We start from the raw sequence: 12157 nt of genomic DNA on the forward strand, positions 1-12157 counted from the left end.
TTGCTCCTTGGGCACAAAGTTGGTTTTGACCTTACCCCTTGAGTTCCGTGTGCTCACTCCTCTCACAGCCACTTCTTGACCTCCACTCCACTGCATCAGCTCAGCCACAATTCTGCATTTACTTTATTTCTCATTTAATCTCCGTCTTCATCTTTTCATTTTTCTCATTTTAATCTCACTGGGGTGCAGGTGTCTAATTCCACACCCCAGAACACTAATGAGGACACTGGCTGAACCACACGTGTCTGCAGGTGTAAAGTGCGCTCCGCCAATTCACCACCAACACTCCAGGGCTGCTCTGCTCCCCCACACTACCACATCCACCTATGCCCCTCTGAGTCCACCATTTTAATTTAAAAACCTGCAAACAACCATTGACCCCTGACATGTGTCACCACACAGCTTTGTATTTAGTAGTAAAGAGAATCATGCAGTGACCAGAGTGACCAGTCGAGCACGGGACTACTGTGACAGGTGTCCTTAGTGACGTCAAATTATTCACATCTCCAGTCAGCCATTTGATTGTCTGCTGGCATTGAGGAAGACCCTGACTGATTGAAATGACAAAAGAAGGATTTGTGAGGCAGAGGGTTTGGACCTGTGATGACATCAGTGAAGACCATGTGTGTATAAAATATCAAAAAGGCGCTATATACTGGATTATTGAGAAAGTCATGTGACAGCCTACACTGATCATGTGGTGAGATTCTTGTTTTAATGTCCCACAAGAGACACAAGTGTGAGTTACAAACACAAGAGGGCGCCACTCCTCACACTGGAGTATCTCACTGACACGCCCACTGAGGTCACCTTCCTAGAGTCCTCTCAGTGTCTCTGACGTCTACTGCTCATGATGTGTGTGTCCACCTGTCGGTCACTAAGCCCACTGACAGATATATGTCGATGTCTTGTGTAGGCCTGGGAGTTATGTCTTGTAGAAAGATGTCGGCCTGTTCAGTCCACTTGGCTATAATGGCGGTCACTTCCTGTGTCTCCCCCCTTACTGTCCACACTGCCTTTAGTCCTATTCCTCTCCTCCCTGTCACCTCTTTCTGTGTATGGCTGGCTGGTCATTTCTACTGCTGCTGTCCACCTTTCCTCCTGTTCCTCTCTCTGTCCTCCTCTCTGTCCTTCTCCTTATCCTCTGCCTTGTCCTCCTCTTTTATTCGTCCTTTTCTTCATTCTGTTCATCTCCTTCTCTTGTCTCTCCTTATCTTTGCTATTCTGTTCTCCTTGTCCTTATCTGTCACTTCAGTCCAGCTCTAGCTGTCCACTCCTCTTTGTCTTCTGTCACTTTAGTCGCCTCTTCTCCTCACACTGACTGTGTTTCTCCTCCTTATTCTATTTAAGTGATTTTAATAAACTTTAGTGAGGACATCAGAGGAGTGTAAGGGGGAAAGTGACAATGGAGGACAGGAACAAGTACGAGATTAAAATAAAGAATGGACAGCGTGGGCTTGTGGGACAAGAAATAAAACAACAGTCTGGACAGAGAGGATGAGGAGAGTGACCAGTGTGGTGGAGGGGCTCAGGGTCACAATGCTGTCTTTATGAATTGAATTATTAAAGGAAATCTGCAGTTGTGTCACCTCACGTCCATCTGTCTGTCCATAAGGGACACTGCAGTCTGTCATGATTAAACACAGTGTTTGTGTTGTGGGAGTGGAAAAGTCAGAGCCATAATGTGACAAGAAATAAAATTCATGACATACACACACACACACACACACACACAGACACACACAGACATACACACACACACACGCACACACACACACACACACACACACTTGTTGTTCACTTACTTCAGTTTCTCTAATTTGCAGTTTTCACTCCTCAGCCCCTCACACAGCTGATCCACTCCTGAATCCTCCATGTTGTTGTCTCTCAGGTTCAGTTCAGTCAGTCGTGAGTGTGGAGAAGAAAGAGCTGAGGAGAGAGCTGAGCAACATCTGGAGGTGAGACCACAACGAGGCAGGCTGTGGAGATAAAGAGAGAGAAGTGAGGACATGAGGAGAGACAGACAGACAGACAGAAGGACAAACAACACAAAGGTTCAATGGCCACTTGTATTCTGACATTTCACTGAAGTGCAGTGTGAACACGAGACCACTGCCATATAAAGTATAAAGTAAGGCGCTATATACCTGACAGGGTCTCCTGCCTTCACGCTGGACTGACTGGTGCCAAGTCATTCAGACTGACATGTGGACATCAACACTGGATAAGAACATCACAGACATGAGACTGATGGTGTCCTGCACTCATGTGACCAGATGGACTTGTCACAGGTGACCACGGGGTGAGGATGACAAACTGGAATTCTTGTCTGTCATGTACCACTCAGGACTGGCAGCTCTAGTGGTGACCAGCAGTAGGTCCTTTTGTCTCTGTCTTTCTTGAAGGTTTTTTTTATTTTAGTCATGGGTTCATTTTCTGAACAGGAATAAAGGAATATTTGTGTCCCTGAAGTGTTATGGAGTCTCCTCTTTTATTTGTTTGTATTATTTTGTGATACTTTTTCACTTCACTTGCTGTCGTCCTGATGCGTCTTCTATTCACCTGAGTGATTCAGTTCAGCCAAATATAAATACAAAATGGGAGACACTGAGCTACAGGAGGAGACCTCTGAAGAGCATTTAGGGGTTTATGTTGACACAACATTTTCAATGACTAAGTAATGTACAGAAGCAATTAAAAAGATAATATAAAATGTGAGGTTATATCATAAAAACTGTTGAATTTAAATTAAGTGACATTATACTCTTACTTTATGATACACTAGTGAGAGCACATCTGGAGTACTGAGTGCAGTTCTGGTCTCCTCAGTACAAGAAAGACATAACAGCACTTGAAGATATGAAGAGCAGAGCAACCAAGTGCATTATGGGACCATCGTCATCAAGTTCTTCCATGTGAACCCTGAATACCACGAGGACTGACTGAGGTCATTGATGTTAGGTAGAATGCCTAGAGGGGGCTGGGTGGTCTCGTGGCCTCGGACCCCCTGCAGATTTTATTTTTTTTCTCCAGCCGTCTGGAGTTTTTTTTGTTTTTTCTGTCCTCCCTGGCATTGGACCTTACTTTTATTCTAAGTTAATTAGTGTTCCCTAATTTTAATTCTTATTTATTTCATCTTTTTTCTCCTTGTTCATCATGTAAAGCACTTTGAGCTCCATTATTTGTATGAAAATATACTATAGAAATAAATGTTGTTATTGTGGTAAGGACATGTCCTACTGTGACATACTCAGAGAATTCAACCTGCTTATTCTGAGCAGAGGAGACTGTGTGGGGACCTCATCCAGGTATTTAAAATCGTCAAAGGCATCGATAAAGGAGATTCTGCAGAATTCTTACAAGTTAAGTGTAATCACATACTCAAGGACATTAGTGGCAATTAACAGAAAGTGCATTTAAAATTGAAGCAAGAAAGCAGAAGGAGTTGTGGGACTCTGAACAAACTACCAAGACATGGAGTTGAAGCAGAAACCTTGAGAACATTTAAGAAGAATCTGCATGAAGTTACAGTAGCTAAACAAAGAGACTTGATGGACTGAATAGTCTCATTTTGTTTGTCAAATGTCTTCTGTTCTTATGTCACTTTACTTCATCTCTTGTATGACCCCTTGTAGAGCACCAAGACTCATGTGAGGCTCCTGTTTGTAGACTTCACTTCAGCCTTTAACACCATTCAGCCTCACCTTCTTGAACAGAAACCTATTAAAGAATTTCATTTCGACTTCAGTTTGATAGGATGGCTGATTGACTTTTTAACAGACAGGACTTGAAGAGTGAATGCCAATGGCTGTCTGTGTGACATGTTGCCCTCATGCACAGGTCAACTCATGTCTGTTCTTTCTCCTCTTTTGTACTCCTCTACACTAATGGTGGTCTCAGTAAATTTGAGGACAGGTTCATCTTAATATGTGCTGATGACTCCGTGATTGTTAGCCTACTGAGTGTGAATGAAACCAGTCCTGGTCCAGTGGAAGATGACTTTGTGAACTGGTGTGATGAGTCTTTTCTACTAATAATCAAACTTAGAAGCAGCACCAGTCACCAACAAGAAACAATCACCAAAGAGCAGGCAGTGGAGATCATTGACAGTCATAAATATCTGAGGACAATCAAAGACTCACAGCTGACTTTTAAGGGAAGCACAGAAGCCATCAGCACAAAGGGACAGCAGCAGCTCCACTGTTTAAGGAATCCGAGTCTTTGTAATGTGAGTCCTTCCATGATGACACTCTTTTATAAATCTTGTATTTAGTCTGTTTGTATTTATAAACTGCTAGCCTGGTTTGGAAATCTTAATGTCAAAAATAAAAAAAAACATTAAACCAAACTGGAAAATGGAGAAGTAAAATAACAAGGTCTGGACAGTTCAATCTTAATGACCTCTCAACATGCTGTGTGTCTCTGCTGACCAGTCAATAATTTGTTTATTAGTTTGAGTGAAGTTTCTGATGTTTGTTTAACTCAAAAGAACATTGAAATAAACATTCATTTTCCACACCTTCTTATTCTGAGCTGAGTCTCAGGGCAGCAATGAGCGCCCATCACACACCATGTCAGCCTTTCCTAATGAGCTCCACATTCCACATTCCACACAGGGTGCCAGTCCATCACAGGGTGAACACACACACACACACACACACACACACACACACACACACACACACACACACACACACACAAACACACACACGGTCTAATTCAACAACATCAAGTCCCATAACCTGCATGTTCTTTGACTGTGGAAGAAAACCAAGCAGAGAACACATGAGCTACACAGAAAAAGCACTCGGGACTTGAACGGTCATCTCCATACTACAAGGCACCAGCACTGGTACTGTGTCACCAATGACAGACAAAATAAACGAAATGAACACAAATGAAATTAGAATAACTCATAAAATGCAGTGGTATCATAACAAAATTGTAAAGAGTAATAATTAAATAAAATAGCAAAAAACATAAAATAGATATTAATTATTAAGGAGAATGCATATACATGTAAAGAAATAATAAACCAAAAAGAATACAATATAAACAATCATGAATATTTTTAAATAATGAAGAAGAACACAGTTACATCACAACAAAAACTTCCAGATAAATGCAACAATAAATAAAAAACATATATAATGAAAAAAGTTATGAAGAATACATGTAAACATAACAGACAGTTCTATGTATTGTCACACATGTGTGCCCACCTGGAGATGACCTTCCTGTCTCTGTGAGGTAAGTGATACCACTCTGAGACGAGAGGGGGCGCTCACACTGACTGTCTCTCCTTATCCACCTGCAGCTCTGAGAAGAAACCAAATGAGGGGAACTGACTCAGTCACAGTGCCCAGAGCTGCCCCTGTCTTTTTGGGTGGGGGTCTTGAAAAGCTGCTGGCCCCGAAGAGGATGGAGTCTGCTGTTAGACCCAGAAACTTGACATGAAGTAAGCGCCCTCGTGTTCACACAACTGCACAGTCAATGTGTCTATTGCGCTGTAAAGGTGTGTTTTGTTGGGCCATCACATCCACTTTTGTTTTGTTTCATTTGACTTCATTAAAGGGGGACACCCAGTTGGTGCCCCGACATTACAAAGCAACTTGTGCAGGTCTGTCCTCCAGTCACCATATCAGCAGACCAATATTGTCTGTTTGGATTATGTGTATTGTCCTTAATTACATCCATTATATATCTTTACCATTACATTTAACTATCACTTTATAGAAAGTTTAATATAACTTTACTTTTTACCTATTTTTAGTTTTCTTCATTATCAGGTTAAAAGTGTTTTCTTTCTTTTTGGTTATTTCTTTATATTTCTATGCATTTCACTTTGCCAATTAAATTCTATTATATATACATGTGGAACTACTATGGAAATAATGAAGTTTAAGCTTCGGGATTCAGATGGGACTTTAGTTTAGTTTGGATGTCTACTGTATGAGAAGGGGTTTTAAAACATTATAATAATTATTAGATAGTGTTATTGAATACAAAATATTTGATAAAATTGCTGATTGTGAAGGGTTCCACATAATAGGGCACAAAAATGTAGGTTTGTTACTGATTATATATGTTTTTTTTGTTCTATTACTTTTGTTTTATCTAATCAGTACTCTTTACATTTTAATATGCTAGAAGTGCTGTGTTATCATTTAATATTTTCACAGATTATTATTGTAATTCCCCTTGTGCTATATTCAATCATCTCTATTGCCAAATTTCCCCGTGCGGACAAGTAAAGTTCTATCTATCTATCTATCTATCTATCTATCTATCTATCTATCTATCTATCTATCTATCTATCTATCTATCTATCTATCTATCTATCTATCTATCTATCTATCTAAGTTTAGATGCCTAAGTACTTAGTAGTCTTATTATACAAAAAACAAAGTGTTCAAAACCAAAACAAAGTGCAGTACTTCTTCAATAAATAAATAAACACATCCTGTTACAAAGAGTGTTCTTTGTTAGAGGTTAAAATCACAGTAAACAGTCATTAAATAATCCATAGATTAAAATAAGGGGAACATCACAGTCAGATTCGGTCCATTAAACACAACAAGAGTTTTGTGCCACCTTCTAAAACTGACATCTCCTCTGCTTGCCATTTAAGTTCTCGTCAGCAAGCCAAGAGACCACCATCAACAGCAGTCTTCCTTCACATCGGCTTCTGCCCCAGTCACCTTAGCTGGTCACCCGCTAATGGATACACACTTCAAAACAGACTTCAGAAGGAGTGAAACCCAAAGCACAGCAAAGTGGCAAGAGAGTTTGAGGAACTAAATAGAAATGAGCTCAAAAGTGATTCAGCGACATGTTCATCAGAGCTTCTCCAAATTCTTTTAGCTGTCGTCTGTCAGAGACAATGGAAAGTTCATTCCTTGGACGTCAAATGTGCTTTTCTACAGGTTATGACTCTGTGTCGGGGAAAAACTGTGAAGGCTCAGAAAATGTGTGTGTGACCTCATAGATGTGCCACTCTCCTGGTATAATAAAGTCGAGGAGATCATGCTGAAGATGGGTGGAAATGTGCCACAAGTGGATCCTGCAGTTTTTTACTGATTAGATGAAGATGATACTGTGAATGGAATTCTTGTATGCCATGTTGATAATTTTAAATGGGTGGGTGCACATAACTTTTCTATGTCAGTCATTCCATACCTCAGATCAACTTTCCAGGATGGTGATGAAGGGTATGAACACTTTGTCTATGTGGGACAGGAAGTTCTAAGTGTCAATGGAGCAATATGTATACACCAAAAAAGCTACATAGAGAATCTTCAGCCCACTGCTATAGTCTCTTCTAGATCCTTAAAAATGGAACAACTTTTTTTGGAGATGTCTCACTTGGGAATCTTCCTGATGGTGGCACACAAGGAGGATGCCTGATTATTTTGGCAGGAGGTGGAGGATGATTCTCACCCCTTTGTTGGCAGTCAGAAAGAATCAAAAGAGCAGAATGAGGTACCTGGGGAGGAGACACCCAAGCAATGTCTGAATGTATCATAAGTGCAATCTGTCTTTGTAAACATTTTTCATAGTTTACAGTCAGTGCCTCAAGAGACAATGGTCTTCAGGTCATTTGTGTTACAGACACCTACTGCTTTCTTGAGGTGATTCAATCCATCAAGTCTGTAACAGAGAAAAGACTTCATCAAGACTTAAGTGGAATAAAAGAACGTCTTCAGGATCAAAAAGTCCAATGTGTTTTGTGGTCGTCTGCAAAGGACCAACTTGCTGACTGTCTTAAGAACAAAGAGACGTCTCCTTTTGTACATTTAAAAGCATTAAAGACAGAATATATCACCGTAAGTGATTAGCATAGCCACATTTTTTTTTTGATTTGAAGAAGAGTAATTATTAGTTCTGTGCATTTAAATGGATATTTGGTGTGTTATGCCATTTAATTGTTTTTTCTTATCCAAAAGAGATGATGTTGTTAAGTTCTTAATCTTGCACTCCTATTTGTAGCATTGTGGTGTTGTGTCCCTATTGAGAGTATTAAGGCCCTTGTGAAGAGTAAGTCGGCTTTTTTTTGGTAACACATATCTGTGTGCTGATAAGTGAGTAATAAAAGTTTGTTTCTAACATCAATGGTGTTTTATCTTTGTCACTCAGCGTCCGAAGGACTTCTCCGAATGGCTGGTCATGCCTGCCTCCCTTTGTGGCTCAACAATGGGCCGGCTTCATTGATCACCAGGCTTCCTCTCCACTGCACCAGCTCTGTCTTGAACCTGACATTTCTTTTTTCTTTCCTCTAAAATCACTTCCCTCCATTCTCTTTTTCACTCTTTCCTCCCAATCTAACCTACTCAAGCTCCTTTATCCCATTGGGCACAGGTTCCCACCAAACAACCTGCATAATGTTAAAAGAGATGAGCTAAATCTGCCTGCATGTAACAAACAATCTGCTCCAGCCTGACACACCATTTTAAATTAAAAACTCTTAACACCAAGTACCCCATAATGCACTTTACCAAAGCAATCAAAAGGAAGGGGAGGACTTTCTTAAAATCAGGAATCACATCGTATGCAAGGCGCTTCAATCTCCCTAATGACTGAGTCTCCAACTGTCACAACCTCTCTCTTTCCAGAAACTGTTATTGAGGTGGACCGTTGGGGATCCTCATGCCTGTCTACTACCTTAGAATCTTCAGATGCGCCGTCTAGCTCTGCAAGGCCCTGAAAACAATTTCACACTTCCAGTTCTAGGGTTGATGCCCCCAGACAGTGTGCACTCTTTACCTTTCACCTTGTGACTGTGATCCACCTTTCTCTACTTCTCTGGTCTGGAGTCTCCTTCAGCATCACCTAGTGCACACTATCTCTCTAAAGGACACCTGGGCCAGGTCCAACAATTCTCTACTACAACACAGGCCAGCCATTTCCTCCTCCAGTTCAGCGAGCCTGAGCTTGAGGTGCTGGATCAGCTGGCATCTCCAGCAGATGTAGCCATCATAGAAGACTACAGGATCCTCCAACCAGTCCTCTAAAAAGTCCAGCATCTAACAGGGGTTACACTGCACTGACCTCATCATTAAAATTTGACTGTGGATTACTAATTTTTTTTTTTTTTACTTTTCCCTCTCTTTTCTCTTAACTTTGCGCTCCTCTTATTCCTTACTTACAAGCTCCCCACTCGCACTATTTGTATTCCTTCGTATTTTGTTATATTAAATTGTCCTTAAACTGTTTCCCTCTTAACTGCTCTACTTTATTGACTGCTAAGAACTGTTCAATCTAGAGAAACACACTTACTGAATATCCACTGCTGGTTCATTTCTTATTGTCTTGTCTACTCCTACAACCACTTGTGTCTGATAGACGTCTTACTGCTACTCGCCTGTCAGATGAGCTCTTCTCTTTATTGCTTTCAAGTCAGCCACTGCCTTTTTTCCCCACTAATGAATTGTTTTTTCTGTTATTTATACGTCGCCAGTTATTTACTTACAGAGATGTCAGTGTCAGCTACTGCTGCTTACTGCCCTGCCTTGGTGACAGAAGTTGGAATACAAATAACAAGAACAAGTACAAGTAACTTTTCCAAATGCCCCCCCCCCCCACCCCAAATTCTCAGCACTTCTCTCTTTTGTGTGGGTGAAAGAAAGGCATAAATAAATCTTTTTACAGGGAAAAAAACTTTAAAAATTCCTGCATGGCTTCTTAGTGGAAACCAGAACACAAAGTTTTTAGGGTCAAAATGTATTTTTAATTAACTCTCACACATCAGAGCACAGATTTCTCAGCTGCTTCTCTTCCATTTTCAAGGATGATGTCAGTACGTCTCAATCTGAGCACTACGTCCAGTCCAATTGCCATGTAATGTCATGTAACAACACACATTTGTGTGAAATTCAATGTACTCTCCGCTGGCGGGACAACAGGGCATAAGTGATACCGACATGCCCTCCAGTTCTTGAGAGTCCATCAAGCCATTGAGCTCACAATCAGCAGTTGGCTCTTTGAGTTTCTAAACCACTCTTCATTCACGAGGATTACTTTTGGTAAATTTCAGACACATTTTGACATTAGTGTCATATAGTGAGGAGTGAAATGATTTGAACAATTGAATTTCAAGTAAATCTCAATGTTTCTCTTATAACAACAAAAAATAATAAATTGTGTTTTTCTCTCAGCTGAATTCACTCCATTCACACAAGAAGAAATATGTTTAGTCCAACTGGTGACCTTTTCTTGCATTAATTCTGAAAGTTTCTGCCTGTTATTTACTTTTTAACTAAAAGTCTTTAAAAAAATGAAAAAGTCTTTATAACCTCAGCTAGGTGGTTGCTGCTGGTGCAGAGGGTTGTTGTTTAATCAGAGACTTTCCATGTTCTGAGTTTACTGAGATAACCCAGTAATGTGCACAATGGGGTGTTTTTGTTGTGGGTGGTAAGGGATAAGTATCCTTGTGTCAAAGAATTGGAGATTCACCAACCTGGGTAATATATGCAACTACTATGACAAGCCAAATTAACATTTAGAAATAACTCTAAATGCTTTTTAAGAAATCTGGAAATGCATTTTATGATATCTTAAATAGATTTCAAGCTATCTTGAAGTAATATGCAGTGTAATCTGAAATATCTGAAATGCATTTCAGGATATGTGTAGCACGGTGACACAGCGGTAACACTGTTGCCACTCAGTATGGAGACCAGGGTTCACATCGGGGGGTCCCCCCTGCATACAGTTTGTATGCTCTTCCTGTGTCTGTGTAGGTTTCCTTTGGGTGCTTTGGTTCCCAACACAGTCCAAAGATGTGCATGTTAGGTGCATTGGTGATAATAAATTGGCCTGTGTGTGTGGTTGGGGTGGGTGGTGTTAACCCTACAATGGAATGGCATCCTGTTCATGGTTTATTCCTTGTGCCCTGTGCAAGCTGGCATAGGCTCCAGAACTCCCTGCAACCGTATTCAGGACAAAGCGATTTGGCAAATGACTGACTGATTTCAAGGTATCTGAAATGTAATTCACTGCGGTGGGTTGGCGCCCTGCTTGGGGTTTGTTTCCTGCCTTACACCCTGTGTTGGCTGGGATTGGCTCCAGCAGACCCCCGTGACCCTGTAGTTAGAATATAACGGTTGGATAATGGATGGATGCATGGATGGATGGATGGATGGATGAAATGCAATTCAAGATATCTTAAAATACATTTACATATGGCAAGCCAAATTAACGTTTAAAGATATTTGAAAATTAATTTCAGATATCTTAAAATGCAATTTACTTTCTAAGATATCTAAAAGTCATTCTGAGATATCTTAAAATAAATTCTTTAACATTATGAGATATCTGTAATAAAATTTAAGATACCACACATGCCTTTCAAGACATCCAAAATACATTTTCAAATATCTTAAAATAACTCCTTGTGCATTTCAAGATATCTCAAACTCCTCTTTTGCAAAATTTCTTATTCTTTCAATGGAACTACCTGTCTATTTTAATATGACAAGCCAAAATAACATTTAGGGATATCTCAAAATACATTTCATATATCTTAAAATGCAATTTACTTTTTAAGATGTCTAAAACTCATCTTCAGATATCTTAAAATAAGTTTCTTAACATTTTAAGATATCTGTAATAAAATTTGGGTTATCTGACACCAATTTCAAGATATCTCAAATACATTTTCAGAAATCTCAAAATAATTTCCTGGGTATATCATGACATCTCAAAATCCTTTCAAGAAAACTCAAAATCGCTTCCTGCAAAATGTTTTATTCTTTTAATGGGACATCCAGTCTATTTTAAGATATCTCAAAATGCATCTGAGAAATCTTGAAATGCACAGGAAATTATTTGAGATATCTGAAAATGTATTTGAGATATTTTAAAATGTACATGATGTCATTTTGAGATATTTTGAAATGTATTTCAGATATCTGAAAGTAAACAGGAAGCTGTTTCAAGGTATCTGTAAATTTATTTCAGGTATCTTAAGTTGTATTGTAGATATCTGAAAATGCTATTGAGATATCTGGAAACAATTTAATGTCTTTTTAAAGATATCTCAAATAATCTCAATCTGAGATATCATGAAATGCATTCTAAGATTTCTCAAGTGCAGCAAAGACCCAATTTAAGATACTGTATCATGAAATGAATTTGAGATATCTAAAAATGTATTTTG

The 12157-nt window shown here is 39.5% G+C and overlaps 1 protein-coding gene across 10 annotated transcripts in view; it reads right to left on the reverse strand.

The window, feature by feature from the left end:
- Positions 1 to 12157, reverse strand: part of LOC114644082 (NACHT, LRR and PYD domains-containing protein 3-like) — a 97502-nt gene that overhangs the window by 11441 nt on the left and 73904 nt on the right. For 7 of the 10 annotated variants that reach the window (XM_051921930.1, XM_051921934.1, XM_051921932.1 and 4 more), the window contains one exon: positions 1806 to 1979. The exons of the other annotated variants lie outside the window; for them this stretch is intronic. In XM_051921930.1, coding sequence (XP_051777890.1) covers positions 1806 to 1979 — 174 coding nt within the window. The remainder of the gene's footprint in view (positions 1 to 1805; positions 1980 to 12157) is intronic. 10 annotated transcript variants of the gene reach the window in all.

Source organism: Erpetoichthys calabaricus, assembly GCF_900747795.2.
Source record: "Erpetoichthys calabaricus chromosome 1 unlocalized genomic scaffold, fErpCal1.3 SUPER_1_unloc_6, whole genome shotgun sequence".
Taxonomy (NCBI): Eukaryota; Metazoa; Chordata; class Cladistia; order Polypteriformes; family Polypteridae; genus Erpetoichthys; species Erpetoichthys calabaricus.